This window comes from Diabrotica virgifera, chromosome 4 (genome assembly GCF_917563875.1).
Source record: "Diabrotica virgifera virgifera chromosome 4, PGI_DIABVI_V3a".
NCBI lineage: Eukaryota > Metazoa > Arthropoda > Insecta > Coleoptera > Chrysomelidae > Diabrotica > Diabrotica virgifera.
In genome coordinates this window covers 235,910,010-235,930,620 of record NC_065446.1, presented here as the reverse complement: position 1 = coordinate 235,930,620, position 20,611 = coordinate 235,910,010, and the positions used below count along the sequence as shown (strand labels likewise).

The 20,611-nt window shown below is 31.3% G+C and overlaps 1 protein-coding gene across 1 annotated transcript in view; it reads right to left on the bottom strand.

Annotated features, from left to right (window-relative positions):
• The window catches only part of LOC114338937 (uncharacterized), a 221,595-nt gene that overhangs the window by 106,239 nt on the left and 94,745 nt on the right, over nt 1-20,611 (bottom strand). Inside the window, exon 7 of the mRNA XM_050649499.1 lies at nt 3,234-3,488. Coding sequence (XP_050505456.1) covers nt 3,234-3,488 — 255 coding nt within the window. The remainder of the gene's footprint in view (nt 1-3,233; nt 3,489-20,611) is intronic.

Genomic DNA, 20,611 nt, shown 5'->3' with positions numbered 1-20,611 from the left:
TTTTTTTAGATACCAATCGCAGAGTCAGTCGGTCGCATTTAGTACAGCACAGCTACCAATGTAGTCTCCAAAGTGTCAAGCAATCTCAATTTAAAATTCTCTTGTTACTCTCTTACGTCCATAAATTGGGCAATCTCACGTTTATTACGCAAATTGTTCTAGATTCTCTCACTATCACGATTAAGTTTGACACTCAGAACGCAGTACATGTTTACTCACGGTCCACTAAATAAGACATTGCAAAGTTGTGTATTATAATTAGTAATCATTATTATTATACAGTGTTTGTAAAAAGTGTTTGTGGTATAAAATAAAACAATTATCTCCATTTATTATTCATTTCAACACCGACTTACACCTTACTTCGACTCGACGAAGATAATTAGAGTCTTCGTAATCAACCACTACAGATGCTGGTTTCTGTCTTTTGTGAGACAAGACCCTGTAATGTTTTCTATTCTGAGGACGCAAACAGAGACATCTATTAAAGAAAATAGAAAGTAAGAAGATCTCAGATACATAATATACCTACTATTAAAAATAATATAGACTAATTAAAATCTAAAACCTTCCTTATCGGAACCATTCTTTGGGAACCGTAGATGGAGAAAAACGCAATATGATTGCATATTGTCGAATCCTTTACGTTTTATACTATGCTTTGTAAATGGTAGAAGGCAGAGATTCAGGATACTAATAAAGAATGGTTCCTTGGAATGGACCTTCCTACTTTCTATTTTCTTTAACCTTCGGATGACCAAGGGGGTAAATTTGGACCCCAGCGTATGTTTTTCTTTAATAAGTTCAAAATATTTTCAATTTTTAACTCAATATTTTTTTATTTGACTTTAATATCATTCTAGATATCCTCATATTTTGAAATAAAAAAAATTCCCCATATTTTACGAATAAAAAATATATTCTGAAGTTGATGTTTAGTAAAATACCATCTATTATGTGGAATTCCAAGTAGTTTTACACTGCGCGTTATCAAAATCTATTTTTAGACTGTGGTGCCTGTTATGTACGAATCATGGCATTATTGTCTGCTACAGTCATTATTGTTGTTCTGAAGCTATTTCCTTGCGGCATTTTTATAATTACGTATTTTTTTATGGGAAATAAGCCACAATTTTACTAAAAATGAATTTATTAATGTTTCGAAGCCCAGATCGGGTTTCGTTGTCAAAATACAAAATACTATTGAATATAATATAATAGTATTTTGTATTTTGACAACGAAACCCGATTTGGGCTTCGAAACATTAATAAATTCATTTTTTAGTAAAATTGTGGCTTATTTCCCATAAAAAATACGTAACAGTCATTTTAAATTATTTCCTGGCGTATATTATTATAGTTTCTTAGTATTTTGTGTATATGTTACGGTTAAACTTCGAAAATGGTTAATCTCGACATTAACCCGTTAATCTTGACTTTAACCGAAATGTAATGTTAATGTCGTACGAAATTGAGATATATTGACATTAACAGGTTAATGTCGAGTTTAACTATTCTCCTTGGTTAATGTTGAATAATGTGTTAGAAAATAATACAACGTTGCCAATTGTATAAAAAATACCTGCTACATATTTTTTCAAACATGACAAACTTCCGTGAGACTTAGAGTTACATCAAAAATATTAGCTGCCTTACAGCAGCACTTTTTTGAACCACATTTAGTTTTGCACGAGCATCTTTTGTATCCTTGACGACCACATAGAGATGAAGTCGCTGCAATCTCACGAAGAGATTTTTCAACAACTGAAACTTTTTCGGCAGCAATAAGGGGAGCCGGACATACACTGAACTGATTTCTTGTAAATAACTGTGGTAATGTGCCCTTTTCTTCCCAATTTTGTAATACATGTTGTCTTCAATTGTGGTAACAACGCCTAATATATTCCTTGCATCAGCTCGTCCTCTATCAACATCGAGGACAGGTAATCTAACAGTATCACCAATTTTTGCAGCCGGTAATAATGTGTGCCGGTAAAATAAAAAAAAGTGTTACTACTTCTTGTGTTATATTTTTGAATTTATCATTTAAAAAATTTAACATTCTTGTTCTTCCTCCATGGTCAATACTTAAATGTACTTCATAAAGAATATCAAATAATTCCTCTTTTTTTTACGTAATATAAAAATTTCTCCTTACCTTCTTGCAAAGGAGCAATAAGTTTGAAATGATTTGCCACATTCACTACATCGTATTTGGCCAAACGTCGATATGACAACGCTGTTTTCTTAGCTTGTCGTTTTGCTTTTTTCACTTGATTACAAATTAAATCATATTTTTCACGAGATAAATAAGCACTGTTGTCATCCCTTTTTGTGGAAATAATTTTATCAAGATTCTCGTAAAACCGGTCTTTAAATTGATTGGACATATTGAATACTTAAATTTTCACTTTCAAATAACTATACTTCTTGCACGAATGCCACTTGATTACGCAACAAAACAATGTGGACTTTAACAAGACACATGTGTTAATGTCGAGATTAGCCGGTTAATGTCCGATTGAAGGCTGAAGATCGTTTAGCTTCGGACATTAACCAACTAGACTGGTGAATCTCGATATTAACTGGGTAATATTGAGATTAACCTGATTTCGGACGTTAACCGTAACATATACATATATAAGATATGGCCCTCAAATACCTTACTGAGGCTGAGTTACAGGAAATTGTACTGCTAGCGATGTTTATTATAATATAGAAGAAGAAATATTATCAGAAAACAAGGATGTATTGTTAGATGAAGATTTAAATGCTGAAAACATTCATTCCAGGTCATTTTTGACCTGGGGTCATTTTTTACCCCCGTTGGTCATCCGTGTAACAAAAAAAGGTTGGTCATCGGAAGGTTAATAAATGTCGTTGATTGCATCCTTAGTGGGGATTTCAATTTATCTTTGGAATTTCCCTTAAATAGACAATTTGGTTCTGTGTTGATTCAGAGGCTTGGAGAATCTGTACTGATGAATGTTATACAAGAAACAGTGGCTGTCTGCAGATTATGCCCTGCCTCTTAATCGAAATAAAACATAAGTTGCCTTTAATTCACTTTTATCTTTACTCAGATTGTGAGTAACTAAAAATTGCATTTTTAACACGGTTGTAGAAAAATATAGTTAAATCTACATTTAAATAATAAATTAGTATTTTGTTTGAGAAATAATTTTTTGAAGCTTTGGTTGGTCCAAAAACTATTTAACCTAATAAAGGCTTACCTCTTGCTTTGTTAATGAATTTGGTGTTGACAATACCTGATCCACAATTGAAAATAAAATATTCGTTATATTTCTTGATTGTTCCAAAGACCTTTGTGATTTGGATGTAAACTGCATAATTTCATGAATGATATCTAAAATTTTGGCACCTTCTCCAGGTAATAGAGTATAAGAATCTTTTTTGGTATAGTTTAATATACCAGTAAAGAGTTTTTCCAATGACGTTGATGAATATCCCAGCTTTATGCGATCAAACTGAAAAAAAAACAAAATATTATTTAAAGATTTAACCAAAAAATTGTGAAGTATATTCAGGCCGCCAGATAATATTAATATTCATTAAAAAATTTAACGGAGAAATAAATTTGATAAATCACTACAAAGATAGTTGTCACTTCTTAACACGTTTTGGCTGCGTTTAGTCTTGAGATTTTACTACACTTTTTTGTACGATTTATCATTTCGTTATTTTTATAATTCAAGTAATTTTTGTGAAAGGGGCAGTTATCAATGGGAAGGTAATTACTCAATATTCAACCATTTTTTTTAAATTCTATCCTTCTAGAACTTCATTCAAAGTTAATCCAATTTTTTGTATAATTTTCAATATAAACGAATGTTTTTATTTACTCTTCACTTATTGATACTGCATAATAAGAGGTATGCCTTGAACAAGGTTGATTTATATATTAATATTAATATTAGGTGTTACCTTTGATTTTTAAATTAAAAAAAGGTGACAATCGCCCACACTAATACTAGTATATTTTACTTTTTACTATTTAATTTGTTTTTTCTACAACCGTGTTAAAAATGCAATTTTTAGCACTCCATAGGACCGTTAAAAATGCCACTTTAAAGCACTAGTGTTTTAAAAATTTTAAGGCACTGCAGTTAAAAGTGAGTTATCAAATTGTGAAACGTCAAAATATTTATATTTCATTTATTAACATTAATATTAATAGTACAACTTGCGCAATTTGAACAAGGTGGTTTAAAAGATTTTTTAAAATTTAATTTGAACTGTATTTGACATTTTTAACACGTTTGTAGAAAAAAACTATTATTTGTTAGAATATACAACAATAAAAGTAAGATGTTATTCTATAGTTGTTATGATTTACGTATTGACAATATTGGGACCGTGCAAGTTCGGCAAAGCGACCTCTATTTCTACGCTCTGTACTTTTATTCGCACTTTTAATGATATTGGCCAATTATATTAGCCCTGGTTGCTGGATAATTGTCAAGACCATAGTCCAAAAAAATAATAAAAAGAAAAAATAAGATGCAGGTTATGTTTAGCAAACGTAAACAATTGTATGTAGTAAATAAAATCAGTTATTAAAATGCAGTACTTACTGCAAGCAAAATACAATTAATTAAATTTACCTTTATATAATAATTGCATATCATATCAATATTGTGGAGCAATACATAATTTTTCTGCGTCAATGACAGAAGGTATGAAATATACGTCAATTTGACAATTTCAATTGACAATATGAATTATTTAAGATATATGCAATATTTCTCCGCGACTCGCGCACGGTCGTTTCTCGTTTCCCTTTCCAAGTACTTGCACACCGCGAATAGGCAGTTTTGATATAATGTCAAGAAAAATATAAAAATGGAATGTCTGTCTGGAATGGAATGGAACATAGAGTTATATATTAGCATAGAGAGAGTGTCATTCAGAGCGAAGTGACGACACCATCTTTTTTATTTGGATTAGTGCTGTTTCACTCTTACGCATAGTAAATCTGCTACAGTTGTCCTCCTCTTCCGTGCCTATATTCACACTGAATGTCATCATAGATTTTCGATACAATGTGTTAGAAAGAGATGCAGCAAACCAGTCCATGAGATCTTGTCGTCAGAAAGCGCGGAAGGTAGGCTCCCTCTATGTTAATATATACCTCTATGGAATGGAATAAATGTTTCATTTATTAACATTAATATTAATAGTACAACTTGCGCAATTTGAACAAGGTGGTTTATAAGATTTTTTAAAATTTAATTTGAATTGTATTTGGCATTTTTAACACGTTTGTAGAAAAAAACTATTATTTTTTAGAATATACAACAATAAAAGTAAGATGTTATTCTATAGTTGTTATGATTTACGTATTGACAATATAGGCAGTTTTGATATAATGTCAAGAAAAATATAAAAATGGAATGTCAGTTAAGTTTAAGTAAAAGTTTTTGTAGATATTGTCCTGTAATTGAGAATGAATAAATTATAATTGTTGATATATAAGACGTTTGTAGAAAAAATATTGTATGATGTACGTGTTAAAAAGTACATTTTTAAGGCACTCATGTGAATTGCAGAATTCGCTTCGCTCATTCTGCAAACTTTCACATGCGTGCCTCAAGCGTGTAATTTTAATATCATAAATAACTATTAAAATAATTTGTTTCGTATCATAATTATTATAAATAATTACTTGGATTGATAGACCGGGTAGTAAAGCCATTAATGTTTCTATCAAAGACAAAATAATAGAACACGAAAAAGAAATGAAACCAACATGTAAACCGAATGAATAAAGAACGAAATAATAAATTCTAAACCAGAAGGAAGAGGTGAAAGATACCCTATGAAAATATGGAGCGAAATTTTGTGACCAAATCCTGAGAAGAAGAAGGAACAAAAAAATTAAAAACTAATAAATAAACAAGAAAAGATGCTTGACCATGATAATTTCAATATGCACACCTATTATAGCACAATGGTTATTTGCTATTTATATACAGGGTGTCCCGAAAAGATTGGTCATAAATTATACCACAGATTCTGCGGTCAAAAATAGGTTGATTGAAACTCATTTACCTACATATATACAATAGTGCACACAGAAAAAGTTACAGCCCTTTGAAGTTGCAAAATAGATATCGAAAACTCTTAGAGACTTTTCATTGAAAATGGACATGTGGCATTCTTATGGCAGCAGCATCTTAAATAAAAATTAAAGTGAAATTTGTGTACCCCATAAAAATTTTATGGGGGTTTTGTTCCCTTAAACCCCCGCAAATTTTTGTGTACGTTCCAATTTAATTATTAGTGTGTCACCATTAGTTAAACACACTATAAAACATTTTTGCCTCTTAAGGCTTTTTCGATAAGCCAGTGTTTATCGAGATATTTTGAATATTTATCGAATCCACCACGTATTTGTATATGGTTAATATAAGTACTGTATAGAGACCTGTTAATAATCTGAAAATGTATTTATAATTTACATTTTTAGGTATATTTTGAAAATGAAGCCACATCTCGATAAAAGGTGACTTATCAAAAAAGGACTAAGAGGCAAAAAAGTTTTAAAAACACTGTGTGTAACTAATGGTACCACAATAATAGTTTAATTGGAACGTACTCAAACATTTGAGGGGTTTAAAGGAACAAAACTCCCATAAATTTTTTATGTAAATATATTAAAAAAGAAGCCGCAGCTCGATAAAAACTCGCTTATCGAAAAAATACTAGGAGGCAAAAAAGTTTTACAAACGTTGTGTTTAACTAATGCTACCACGATAATGAATTAATTGGAACGAACACAAAAGTTTGGGGCGGTTTAAAGGATAACATTTTTATGGGGTGGACAAATCTCACTATAATTTTTGTTTTAAGATGATCGTGCCATATAAGAATGGCACATGTCCATTTTCAATAAAAAATCTTTAATAGTTTTCGATACATTGAAAAAAATCTATTTTCATTTTGTAACTTCAATGGGCTGTAACTTTTTTTATGAGCACATAATTTGTACTAAGGTAAGTTAGGTTCAATCGAACTATTTTTGACTCCAGAATGTGTATTATAATTTATGACCAATCTTTTCGGGACACCCTGTATATAATGGATTTCTACGGTTTTCGCCGCGTCTCCATACCCAGGTTCCAATTTTTTCTATCGTAACACATATCTTCATCTAATTGTCTCGAAACCATTGCCTCCTGAATATTGTCCCTCCAGCTTCTTCGTGGTCGTCCTTTTTTTCTTCTCTCCGGTGGGACCCACTCTAAGATTTTCCTCGGCCAGCGAGTCTCATTCATTCTTTTAACGTGACCGAAGCATGGCAGCTGTCTCTTTTCAATATAGTCTATTATAGCTTTTTCCACCTTCATACGTTCTCTAATTGTTTCATTTCTTACATGTTCTAATCTCTAAACCTGACAACTTCTCCTCAAAATCCATTTCTGTACTAAGTAGCTTCTTTTTATTTCTTGCACTTATGTCTCAAACTTTTGCACCGTAGATTGTAGCGCTCTTCATTATACTTTCGTAAATTCTTCTCTTTGTTTTCTTCCTGATATCTTTGTCCCATAAAATTGAATTCAATTGAGAGATCTAGTAATGCTTCTACCTTTATTGATGCTGTGTTGTATTTCATCTCCACTATTTCCTCGTTTGTTAAATATAGCTCCCAAATATTTGCATTGTTTCACACCAACAATATGTCCTTGTTCCAATGGTAGGTTTTCAAGGTCTTCGTTTTCCACTATGAAGTATTCTGACTTATCCATATTTATTACAAATCCTGCCTGTTAGTAATGGTTCATTTAGCTTCCGTATTATATAGCTTAAGTCATCTTGATCTTGGTCTATAACAACTTGGTCATCCGCAAAATATAATGTAAATAGGGAGTCGCCTCCCACTTTCAGTCCCATCGGTTTTACTGCTTTTGTCCACCTATGTAAGGATTGGTCAAGATATATTTTAAAGAGACTGGGAGATAGACAACATTACAACATCCTTGTATTTTGAAGTATTAAAGGCCTCAGTGAAATTTTTGCCGTTTTTGATTCTGGTGTTAGTGGTCTCATATAACATTTTAGTTGCTTGTATGAGTTTTCCATCGTTACCGATGTCTTTCATTGACTTCCATATTTCTATTATAGGGACACTATCATAAGCTTTTTCTAGGTCGATAAGAGCGAAGTAAGTTTTCTGATTTCTCTGTATTCTTTTTTCTAGTGCTATTTTAAAGTGAAGAGATTGTCTACCGTTGAACGTCCCGCACGAAAACCAGCTTGTTCTTCAGCTTGTTTTCCTTGAATTTCTTGTTCTATTTCATTTCTTAATATCCTAGAATATAATTTTCCAATGGTGCTGATGACTGTGATTTCCCAATAGCTTTTGGGGTTATTTTTAGGTCAATTCTTATGTATGGGAGTATTATGTGATGTTAGCGATTCATCTGGTACTTTTTCTCCATTTAGACATCTTTCTAAAAGTTTTTTAAGCATATCCCATAGTTTGGGTGGTCCATATTTTATCAATTCAGGATTAATTCCTTCAGCTCTGGGTGCTTTCCGAGATTTCATAGTTTTGATAGCTTCTTCCACTTTGCTTTTATCTAGTTTTATTTCGTGTTCTCTCTGTATATTATTCTTGTATTCTTTTTATGTATTGTGGTCGTTTTTCTACTAATATCCTTAAATGCTGTTCCCACGCGGCATCAGATATACTATTAATTGTGTTCCCAGGTTTTTGTGATGTTCTGACATTTTTTATCATCTTCCATGCTTCTGAACTCCTAGTTCCTTCTAAGTATTCACATTTTTTGATCCAGGTTGCGTTTTTTCTTTTAAACACTTCTCTTTGTACTTCTTGATTTAGGTCCCTTAGTAATAACAAAGGAATATAATAAAGTAATTTAATAATAGAAATTATAAAATTTATTAATTCTAAACATTATTTAACATTATAGAAATAAATTTGATATAAACGTTCATAAATTACATGCTTTACCAAGCCTGGATACTTTTGATAGGGCGATTGATTTTCCTTTGAAATAATATTAGGGTTAAGCTAACATCTTGCCTTGAGCACCTCAATTTGTCCTGCTAATCACACAGATAACACTACAGAAACCACTAATAATACGCATAGTATCGTGATCGCCTTGGTTTGCAGGTCAAGCAGTGGTTAGGAGAGTTAAGTGGCGAAAACTACCTAGAGGGTAGTTTGCACTAGATAGTTAAGCAGTTGCTTAATGATTATTATTTTGCCTTAATTAATAGGCCGATTATGGAACTAGAATACGTACATAGCCCATTTACTCACGGTTATTGATTCAAATTTGGATTGATATGAAATTTGGCATACATGCAGCTAACATGTCAAAGAAACGAAATGATATTTTGCCGATGTATGCCTTTATCCTTTGGGTGAATTTTATCCCGACGAAAAAAGTAAATAAGTTGTGAATACGTTCATTTTCAACAAAAAAAAAAACATTTTTCGACGGTTTTTCGCAAATAACTCAAAAATAAATATTTTATCGAAAAATAAATACGCATAGCAAAAATATAGATTAAAAAAAGGAAAAAATGGTCGATACATGAAGTCCCTAGACCCAGCAGGAGCACAGTTGTAGCTAATTAAAAATAGGTTCATACTGGTTAAATTTCAAATTGAATATTGCAACGTAAAATAACGAAAAAATGAAGGACTTTTTGGGAAAAACATATGACAACAAACTGTTTAAAGTGTATAAAAAAAGTAAAAGGCAAGGTAAAGTTTTCCATCCTAATAACATCATTAATAGTATTGAAAATAATTATTAAAAATATTACTAAAAGATTTTTAAATTGAAAACTTATTGGTCTATTTCCCTGGTAACACCTCCATGGCTTCTAAAATTTGCAAGCCATATGGATGCTGCAGTGAAGACAAGAGAGAATTCTAAAAAGTTGCAATTCACAACCCCTGTCTGCAGCTTGGTAAAGTTCCAACGGAAATTGGACCTAGTTACTCTATAGGAGTAATACTAATATAAAATAAAATGTATACCATTTTTATTCAGTTACAATTAGACAAGCCCAAAACGGCGGGTTCGTTGGGAAAATATTCCCATAAAATTTTTTTGCATAATTACATTCGTGAGAAATCCCAGAATAAGGTTCAAGAAGTCGCCCACGTGAAAAGTGGGCCAAATTTTTGTAACCATTTTTTTTTAATCAAATTGCAAAAATCAATATTTTTGTCCCGGACAATTTTTTTGTAGGTTTTTTTTACCATTCTGGATAAAGAAGGTCTTTTATAATTTTTCTCTAAAGTTGATCGTTTTCGAGTTATAAGCAATTTAAAAATGAATAAAACGGAAAATGGCGATTTTCAAGGCTCAGTTAAAATTTATTATTATGAAAGTCAGAAAGTGACTAAATCAAATTTTAATACACCCCTACAAGATCCCATTTTTATCATTATTTTATTACTAAGCTGTTATTTTTAAGTAATATTATTTGAGCACCATGCACGTGCTGCCGTGTTAACTCAAAAGGGCGTAACTGCAATTTTTATTAAAAACGAGTTTGATGTCCCACGCGTTAGTTAGTAATCTTTTCTACAAATCTACCTGAGTTTCGTAGCCATATCTGCAATAAAACCGGATATATACTGCTTAAATTAATAGCCGTATCTGAATTTTCTACTAAAATGTTAGCTTTAAAAGCCGCAACTGTAAATGTTAACACAAAAAGCCGTAACCAAAAAGTTTTCGGCAGATACGGCCTATTCACTTAACATTTCAAGATATTATTATGTTGGTACGAAAAGTAGTAAACTGTCAATTTACTTTATTTCTAACCTTACTTTTTCGTGTTTTCATAGAATGTGTTTAGTTTGTTGTTCATAATAAATATGGATAATAATTTTGCAGAAACAACTAGTAAGTATATTTTCTACTAATTTATATAAAAAGTTAAACAAATACAAATTGTTACCTTGTACCTATGTGTCAAAGTATATATTTTTGGTTCTGAAGTTATTGTAAATTGATTATCTCGAAAATAAGGTTATGTCACTTTGGTTTTCACACCAAATAGGTATTTATATTATGTATGTTCTATTAAAAACTATAAAAATAATTATTGCTTTGTCAAATTACTTGATGAAAAAATTTGTTTCAGCAGAATTTAGAGGACGAGGTAAAATGTTGGTGGACCTGGCTTTAAATTCCGCAGAAACAAATAACGAGCTGTCGAATATAGCTCAGTCAGATGTTGAATCTGACGTGTCTGATGACAGAGATAGAGACTACCTTCCTTCAACATCTTCCTCAAGTGAAGAATTTTGGGACACAGATAATAACGTTAGCGACCAAAATATACATATTATTAGCAATATCCTATTACAACCTGCTTCAACAACGAGCTCATCAGCTATTTCGGAATTAAATTTAAACAACTTATTGACAGATACGGAAGAACATCGTACTACCAATAATTATAACTATTTTAATAATTTAATTCACAGTATTATACAAAGCGCAATAGACAAATCAGAGAGCAAAAAATACACTAAAAAGGGACAGTTAAGAAAACGGAAAAAAATAGAAGCAAGTTTAAGTGAACGACGTTCAATAAAAATGCAAAAGTTAGTCAATAAACACAAAATATCTGGAAGCTGTTTGGCTACTTGCAAGAAAAATTGCAGTAATAAAGTTTCAACTCTTCGACGGCAAGATATAAATAGGCAGTTTTGGAATCTTTCCTCCGAGGAACAGAAAGCTTTTTATTCAAGTTCCATTTTAAAGATTCCCAAAAAAAGATGCGCAACTAGAAATTCAGATAGTTCTCGGCGCTCTTTTACATTTATCTACCAGTTAAAAGATGAAGAAGGAATACCTCAAAATATTTGTAAAGTATTTTATCTGACAACTTTAGGACATCATGAAAAAAATGATAAGCCAGTTAGAACAGCTTTAAAGAGTTCCCAATTATCGCTTAAACCTAACAAAGATAAACGAGGAGGCAGCTTAAAAAAATTTGACAGAGATTTAATCATTAGTCATATACAGTCCTTTAATCCTACGACATCGCATTATAGACGAGCACATGCTCCGAACCGTTTATACTTGCCTAGCGACATAACTATAAAACTAATGTATGAATCATTTAAAGCAAAGTACAATATTCAATGTTCGTATTATTTATATCGTCAAATCGTTAGTGAGCTTAATATTTCATTTGCAAAGCTTGGAAACGAAGAGTGTTTTACTTGTGAAAAATACGAGATTCATAAAAAAGAAAGCTCACACGTGTTAGATGACGGTCTAGTTTGTCCTGAATGCGAAACATATAAAAATCATCGAGAAAAATTTATAAAGGCCCGAGAGATGTACTACGCTGATTCCAGATCGTCGGGCGATTCTAGAGTTTATACAGCTGATCTGCAGAAGGTATGAATTTTATTTTGAATAATATCTGTTATATTTGACCTTACACAATTTTTTGTAGGTGATTATGCTCCCAAGATGCGATACTTTCAAAGAAATTATATTTACTCCTAGACTGATAGCCTTTAATGAGAGCTTTGTTCCAGTTGGTACTTCTAAAACTTCTACAGTTGCTGTTCTATGGCATGAAGCTATTTCTGGAAGAAAAAAGGCTGATATTGTTAGCACATTTTATGCATTTTTAAACAAAATTAGGGATTCCGAAGAAGTTGTTATTTGGCTGGATAATTGTTCCGGTCAGAACAAAAATTGGTGCTTGTACACATTTTTTGTGTATGCTGTAAGCTCATTAGAATTGAACATTAGGAAAATAACCCTAAGATATTTTGAGTCAGGTCATACATTTATGGCAGCTGACTCATTTCACCATAGAGTCGAGCAATCATTAAATCGAAAAGGTAAAGTTTATGACTTCGTTGATTTTGTAGATGCGGTTAAAACGTCAACACGTAATGTCGAAGTTATCGACATGGCTTTTAATGATTTTTACAACTGGAAAGACGAATCATCTCAATATAAAATAACAAGGTTGGTCCCTCGTCCGTACCTTCAACAAATGGTGGAAGTTCAGTTCATCAGAGGTTTCCATACATTTGGTTATAAAACTAGTTTTGAAGGAGAAATCATAAGTGCCAATTTTTTAAAGGCTAATATCCAAAAAAATGGCATTGCAAAACCACTCTCTATCTCTCAACCACGAGGTATTACCATGGAAAGAAAACAGAATATAATCACTAAAATTGGTCAAATAATGCCCCCAAATCGCATTGCATTTTGGAAAAATATTTTTGTCAGCGAAAATGTGGACACAATTGATGATTAATATAATATAATAACTAGTTCGGAGTAGAAAATTAAGTATTAATCATTAATATTTGTTTGACTGAGTATGATATTTTAGTTAGTCTGTATTATTGTTGTTTACTTTTTTAACTTTTCCTAATTATTAAGAATAACTTACGAAATTAATACATTAATATTGTAACGTTCATTTGTTTAATGCAATAAATATTTTCAAAAAATCATGTAGTTACGTTCTTAATTATATACCTCATGTTAAGTGAAAAAGGCGTATCTGTCAAAATCTGTCAAAAGTGTTGTTTTCCCAAGTTAATACTCTACCAAAATTTGTCACATGATAGTATAGACCTATTTGTTAACTTCTATATGGTACAAGTCACAACTTTTTAAAAAATCACGATTGCCTAATCAAAACCACTAAAACTGATTTTTCTCGCAAACTAGTTTAAAGCAGATACGCCCTTTTGAGTTAACACGGCAGCGTGGTAGGCGGCCGTAAATGTGGGTGCAAGTAAGATGCACAATTGGACTACCAGAGTGGCATCTCTGTCGCACTAAGCATTTTCGGTCGGCTTCCACGTGCATGGCACTCAATATTATTACTTAAAAATAACAGCTTAGTAATAAAATAATGACAAAAATTTCTTCGGGATCTTGTAGGGGGGCGGGGCATTAAACTTTGATTTAGTCACTTTCTGAGTTTCATAATAATAACTTTTAACCAAGTTATTAAGCCTTGGAAATCGTTATTTTTTTGTATTTTTCAATTTTAAATTGCTTATAACTCGAAAACGATCAACTTTAGAGAAAAATAATAAGAGATCTTTTTTATCTAGAATGGTCCAAAAAACCTACAAAAAAAATGGTCCGGTCCAAAAATACTGATTTTCGCAATTTGATTAAAAAAAATTTTTAAAAAAAATTTGGCCCACTTTTCACGTGGGCGACTTCTTGAACCTTATTTTGGGATGTCTCACGAATGTAATTATGCGAAAAAATCTCATGGGAATATTTTTCCCAACGAACCCGCCGTTTTCGCCTTGTCTAAATGCGAAGGCAAAACAATCTTATTTTTCACTTAGAACAGGGAGCCCAGCCCAGCACTCTGAATCGACGATTTTCGACTCTTATTGGAGTCATCATCGGAGAGGCGTAGGGCGTAGGCCTGCTGCTCTCTGCTCGAAGTGACCAAATCATGAAAGTTTATCTCCACATTGCAACTGATATGTATGGAGTACGTGACTAGCGTCATCTCGCAACTGAAAGGTAAAGTTTTGAATCCTAATAGGAACATTAATAATATTGAAAAATATTAAAAATATTACTAAAAGATTTTTAAAATGAAAACTTATTGGTCTATTTCCCTGGTAACACCTCCATGGTTTCTAAAATTTGCAAGCAAGATGGATGCTGCAGTGAAGACAAGAGGGAATTCTAAAATGTTGCAATTCACAACCCTCGTCTTCAGCTTGGTAAAGTTACAACGGAAACTGAACCTAGTTACTCTATAGGAGTAATACTAATATAAAATAAAAATGTACACCATTTTTTTTTTAATGTAAACCAATTTCGATATGAGTATTACTCCTATAGAGTACCTAGGTCCATTTTCCGTTGGAACTTTACCAAGCTGCAGATGGGGGTTGTGAATTGCAACTTTTTAGAATTCCGTCTTGTCTTCACTGCAGCATCCATCTTGCTTGCAAATTTTAGAAACCATGGAGGTGTTACCAGGGAAATAGACCAATAAGTTTTCATTTTAAAAATCTTTTAGTAATATTTTTAATATTTTTCAATAATATTAATGTTGCTATTAGGATTGAAAACTTTACCTTTCAGTTGCGAGATGACGCTAGTCATCTACTCCATACAGGTCAGATGCAATGCGGGGATAAACTTTCATGGTTTGGTCACTTCGAGCAGAAAGCAGCAGGCCTACGCCTCTCCGATGATGACTCCAATAAGGGTCGAAAATCGTCGATTCAGAATACTGGACTGCGCTTCCTGTTCTAAGTGAAAAATAAGATTGTGTTGCCTTCGCATTGCAACTGAATGAAAATGGTATACATTTTACAAAGCCCTGAAATTAGTTTATCCACCACCACAGAAAACCCCAGTACCTACTGCTCTAAAGGCTTTAAGCTACCTTTATTAAAATCTATGGAAATTAATAAATTGAAAAATAAAAATATAATTCAAAATGACCAACTAGAGACAAACAGCTCCACACTCCTCAACCTATTCGGTTAGAGACTTAATGCAAACACATAGTAAAATAAATCACTCGAGAAAGGCACTCTGCCGAAACAGCTGTAGTCACAAGACATAGTTTTATAATACATTTTATCTACTCTATGTCATATTATGTATGAGTTTTTAGTTTGTGAAAACTGTCATTATAGATAGCAGTGCATGAAGTGTTTAAAGTGTGCGTGAAATACCAATGTATTTCAGATGGGACTTACTTTTTCGCACTGTTTTTGACACACTTTCATATAATCAAATATCCTTAACTTTCGCGTTGTCATTGTGAAGACATAATGAGCAATAAATCACGACAAAAGTTTTGACAGTTTTGTGGTTTGAAAGAAGTTAGAATTTTTAAATGTCAAAGTTCTAAAAATTGTAGAATGGAAATAAATTCCAGTGACGAAGAGTTACAGTTTTTTTATTTGTTCATCATAGGTAAATAGGGGAGTGCAATTAGAACGAAAAAAGCTATGTTTCGGAAAAATTCAAACAAGCTTATATTTTTCTAAAACTTTTTTCTTAGTTTATATACATGTTAAAGTAAAAAGTTCTACTCGCGGATTTGGCCGCTAATTGTTTATTAATTGTTTAAACAATAACAATTGTTTTTATTAATAATTTTAAAAATATCGTTAAATTCATCATTTTACTTTGATCAAAAATGTTTCTGTTTTGTTTTTGATTATACTGAATCCGAATATGGCATTGCAATTTGAAAATTCTTATACAGAAGCTCTTATACAGTATGTCTGCGTAGCTAGGAACCACATGGAAAACTTTTTTATTATCAATTTTATGAAAAAAAGTTATTCTTCATAAAATGCTCTGGATAGTCAAAAATCTAAAGCTCAACCATCAGATATCAAATTTTATCAATTTTATATGAGTTATGTCAAAAATATGAATTTCGTTAAAGAGTAAAATAATTTATATTTCAGAATATCAAAAAATGCTATTATGAGAAGTGGTTTGAAATTAAAAACCATGTTTAAATTTACAATTACGTTATTCTAATCGAACATTTTTTTTCAATTTTTTCTCAAATTACGGATACTCATCTTCATTTTATTACAATTATGATAACTATTTTATTATCACTTTTACGAAAAAAAAGTTTTTTCTTCATAAAATGCTCATACCGGTCTAAAATATAAGATACATCCATCAGATATTAAACTTTTTTAATTTTATACGAGGTATGTAAAAAATATGAATTTTTCTTAAGAGTTAAGTGCCTCTATTGTTCACAATATTCTAATTAGAAGGATGTAATTTAACACTAAAACATTTTTTTTTAATTCCAAACAACTTTTCTTAATAACAATTTTCGATATTGTGAAATTTACCGATACTTTACTCCAGAGTGAAATTCATATTTTTTGACATACCTCGTATAAAATTAATTAAATTTGACATTTTAAGACTGTATCTTAGATTATCTACGATTCAGAGTATTTTATAAAGAATAATTTTTTTTCGTAAAACTGATAATAAGAAAGTTACCAATAGATTCCAAGTTACGCAGACATACTGTATAAGAGCAAAAAAAAAATTTTTTGCTGAACATTTATTATTATTGAAGTTTATTATTAAACGTATTTTAGTTAAGTTTTATAGAAAAAAGTTTTGATCACTTTATATAAACATTTTTTTAGCTGGTAATTTTCGGTTTTTGTATTACATTTTTTTTATCTTGCTTAATTTTCTCAAAAAAAATAGTGTATTTCATTTATAAAGTCAAATAATTCAGTGCATTTTAAAGACTACATCCTAGGCTTTAAAAAAGCACTTATAAAATTTTAATAGATCTGTTCAAGCTTGAGTAATACCGTCTTAAATTGGTGGTAATTCTATAAAACTACGAAGATTTCAAAAATTACAATTTTTAAGACGTCATATCATTTGAATTAAATTTTTGAGATTTTTTTTAATGAAACATCATTTATTACGATGCTTGAAAGGTAAGTTGTGCAAAATTGAGGGTTTTATGAGAAAAATTGTATTAGTTACACATTTTTAAATAATTTTTAAACAAAATTCATGTAAGGCTCAATTTCCGCCCCCACCGTACTTATGCCCATACATTTTAATTATTTTTATTATAACCATAAGATAGCTTAATTATTCTTCTTTTAGGACCAACTTGTAAAATTTCATTCGATCTATTAGTTAAAGAATTACATTAAAATAACTCAACCGTGCACTTCGCCGTACGCTAGTTTACAGTGCGCCAATGTTTGTGAGAAGGGTGACTTAAGCGTTATAAATAAAAAATTATAGAAGATACAGATTTAATTTTAGAAAACTCTTTATATAAGGTTTTTTTTTAACTTTTTGAATTTTTCAATGGTCAAGTCAGTTTTGTTCTAAAATTTATATTTTCGGAGTTATTTAAAAAAACATCAAACTTCGTAGATCATTTGTTTGATAAAAAATGAAGCACCCACTTCTCGAGTAAAACTTTTTGATATATTGTTTATTAAACATTTCTTAATGAAATTACAAAAAGTTATATCTTGTGAAGTGAAAATCTATATGCACTCCACTAAAAATATTGTATGAAACTGTGCCTGAAATACTTTTTGCGAACTTACGCGATGTATAGCACTCGCTCCTTTGTCGCTCGTGCTCTAAACATCGCGTGCGTTCGCAAAAAGCATACTTCACGAACTGTTTACTAAATAACTATTGTGGAAGTATCGAAAACAAAAGTTTTTAGTGTGTTATTGTTATTTTAAAAAGAAATATTTGCCATTTAGGTGTTAAATTTTTTTTACCATTATTAATATAATACCTCCTTTTCCCTGTATTCTTCAATTAAAAAAAACCTTCTTTTATAACAAAAAATTATATTAGATTTTTCTGTTGACCTATAGTATTCGTATTTTTGAATTTATTTCCATTTATGCATTCTGCGTCACGTGTTTTCAAACTCTATTTCCTTTATATGTCCAATTAATTCATTTTTACTGATGATTCGCTAGTCGATTTGCTACAATTTAGCATAAAGTTTTAGATGAAACGCAGATGTGCACATGCAATCCGGAATCCAGAGAGAGAATAACATGCTTGGCTGAAATATGTTTCCAAACTGTTGCAAAATGCTTCAAGCGAGTAATTTGTAAAAAGGAAAAAGATGTTCAACATACTTTTAGCGTGTTTAATGTTATATATCAAGTCAATAAAGGAATACGATATTTCACAAACAAGGTTCGAGAATTAAAAAAAATTTCCTTTAAAAATTGAAATGAATAAATTTAAATAAACTCTATTTTTAATTTAGAAGTACTTTTTAATACAATATCATATAGTCTTATTCTTCTTAATTTCAGAAAGTAGTAACTTGTTTCCTATTCCAGGATTAAATTTAGTTTTTCAAGAGCGTTGTAGTGTGTTTAAGTGCCCTCAACCTGTTTCTCCATTCGTCCTTGTTATCGCAGCTGCCCTCTTCTAGATTTGTCATTTCCATGGTTTAATCTATCCCGCCCCGTAACGATCTTCTGAGTTTTCCTCGTTTGCTTCTTCCTATCGGGCTCCAATCAGTAAATAATTATCCATCTATCGGGTGGTGCCCTTCCATGACGATACCATATAGGCATATAAGACGCTTTTCTTCGATAGGTAGGTAATAATGTCTTGTTCTAATGACATTCTTCTTCTTATCTCTTCATTTCGTATTCGGTCTGCCTTGTTACCCTACTGTAGCTACTACCTATGGCAGTTAATATTTTGTTCTAGTCTCTTTTTTCGATTTTCCAGTTTTTTGTACAATAGGTGAATAAACTTGGGCTGGAGCTGGACTGTATATAGGTGTGGTTTTCTTTTTTGTGTTTGCAATGGTTTAATAAATTTTTACTGATTTACATCTATTAATTGAACATGTATTATGGAAAAAGTTACAAACCAGTATATTAAACAAAATTTTTCTACATTAAACATTAAAATTGCTATGGCAACAAAATACAAATCTTCTTCTATTCTTCTTTCAAATTCTTGAAGGTGGGCTAAAAGGAAAACTGTACAATAGGTCATAATACTTCAGACTAGGGCGTTATAGATTCTTTTTTTCGTAGTCTATGTGTCCCATAATACTACATTTAGTTGTCTTATTCAGTCTTTGGTTTGACCTAGCCTGTTCTTTATATTTTCAATTGTAGTGCCATCTCAAGAAATATTGGAGCATAGGTACTTGAAAGTTTTGATGTCCTTAATTTTTTGGGCATCTGAGATTTCGAGATCCGGAGCGTCATGCGATCCCGTTACCACGTACTCTGCCTTATTGAAGTTGATTTCTAGTTCATTCTTTAAGTAAAATAGGAGTAGGTTGTCTCTAAGTAAAATAAAAAGTACACGAGGAAAAAGTTTTCCTGTAGTTGGCTGTATACCATTTAATACAAAAAACAATAAAATCCTTTATAAAAGGTATTTATTTAAAATCCCTAGAAAGGGGCTACATCACAGAACTAGTTTTCGATTGGTTGACCAATCATCATCAGTGCTTACCTAAAATTAATATAACCTGATAAAATAAAGCAAGGGTTTTAAAATTTTGACTACGGTTGAGAAAAGTTGTAGTTATACTCACGTGATGTAACATGCTAACCACCAAGATATAATATTACAAAAAATATGTGGGCAAAAACCCTTTAAAAGTAATCCATCGATTAAAAATGCTAACTTAAGCGTGGATGTTAAAAATATTCCATTTAATACGCCCTAGGTAACATCTGAGCTATGATTTGACTTGTTCACATGATGACAGTATGGCAGCAAGTGACTATGAAATTAATGGATACTCTTGAACGATGACATGACAGAAGTGACAGTTCCACAGGAAGTTGAAAAATTAACCTGTCATATTTAAAGACTATGGTATACAGCTGGTTAAAATAAGAAATATAACAACACTCACTACACTGTGAAAAATAATCAATTAAAATAAAATAAACTAGATGTTGTAGTTATAAAAATGTATTCAGGTATATTGTCAATGGAGGTGGTTAGGCAAACCACATTACACAAATTTTTATTCGAAAACTAAAATCAGTAATCAAATCTTATTTTCAATAGAC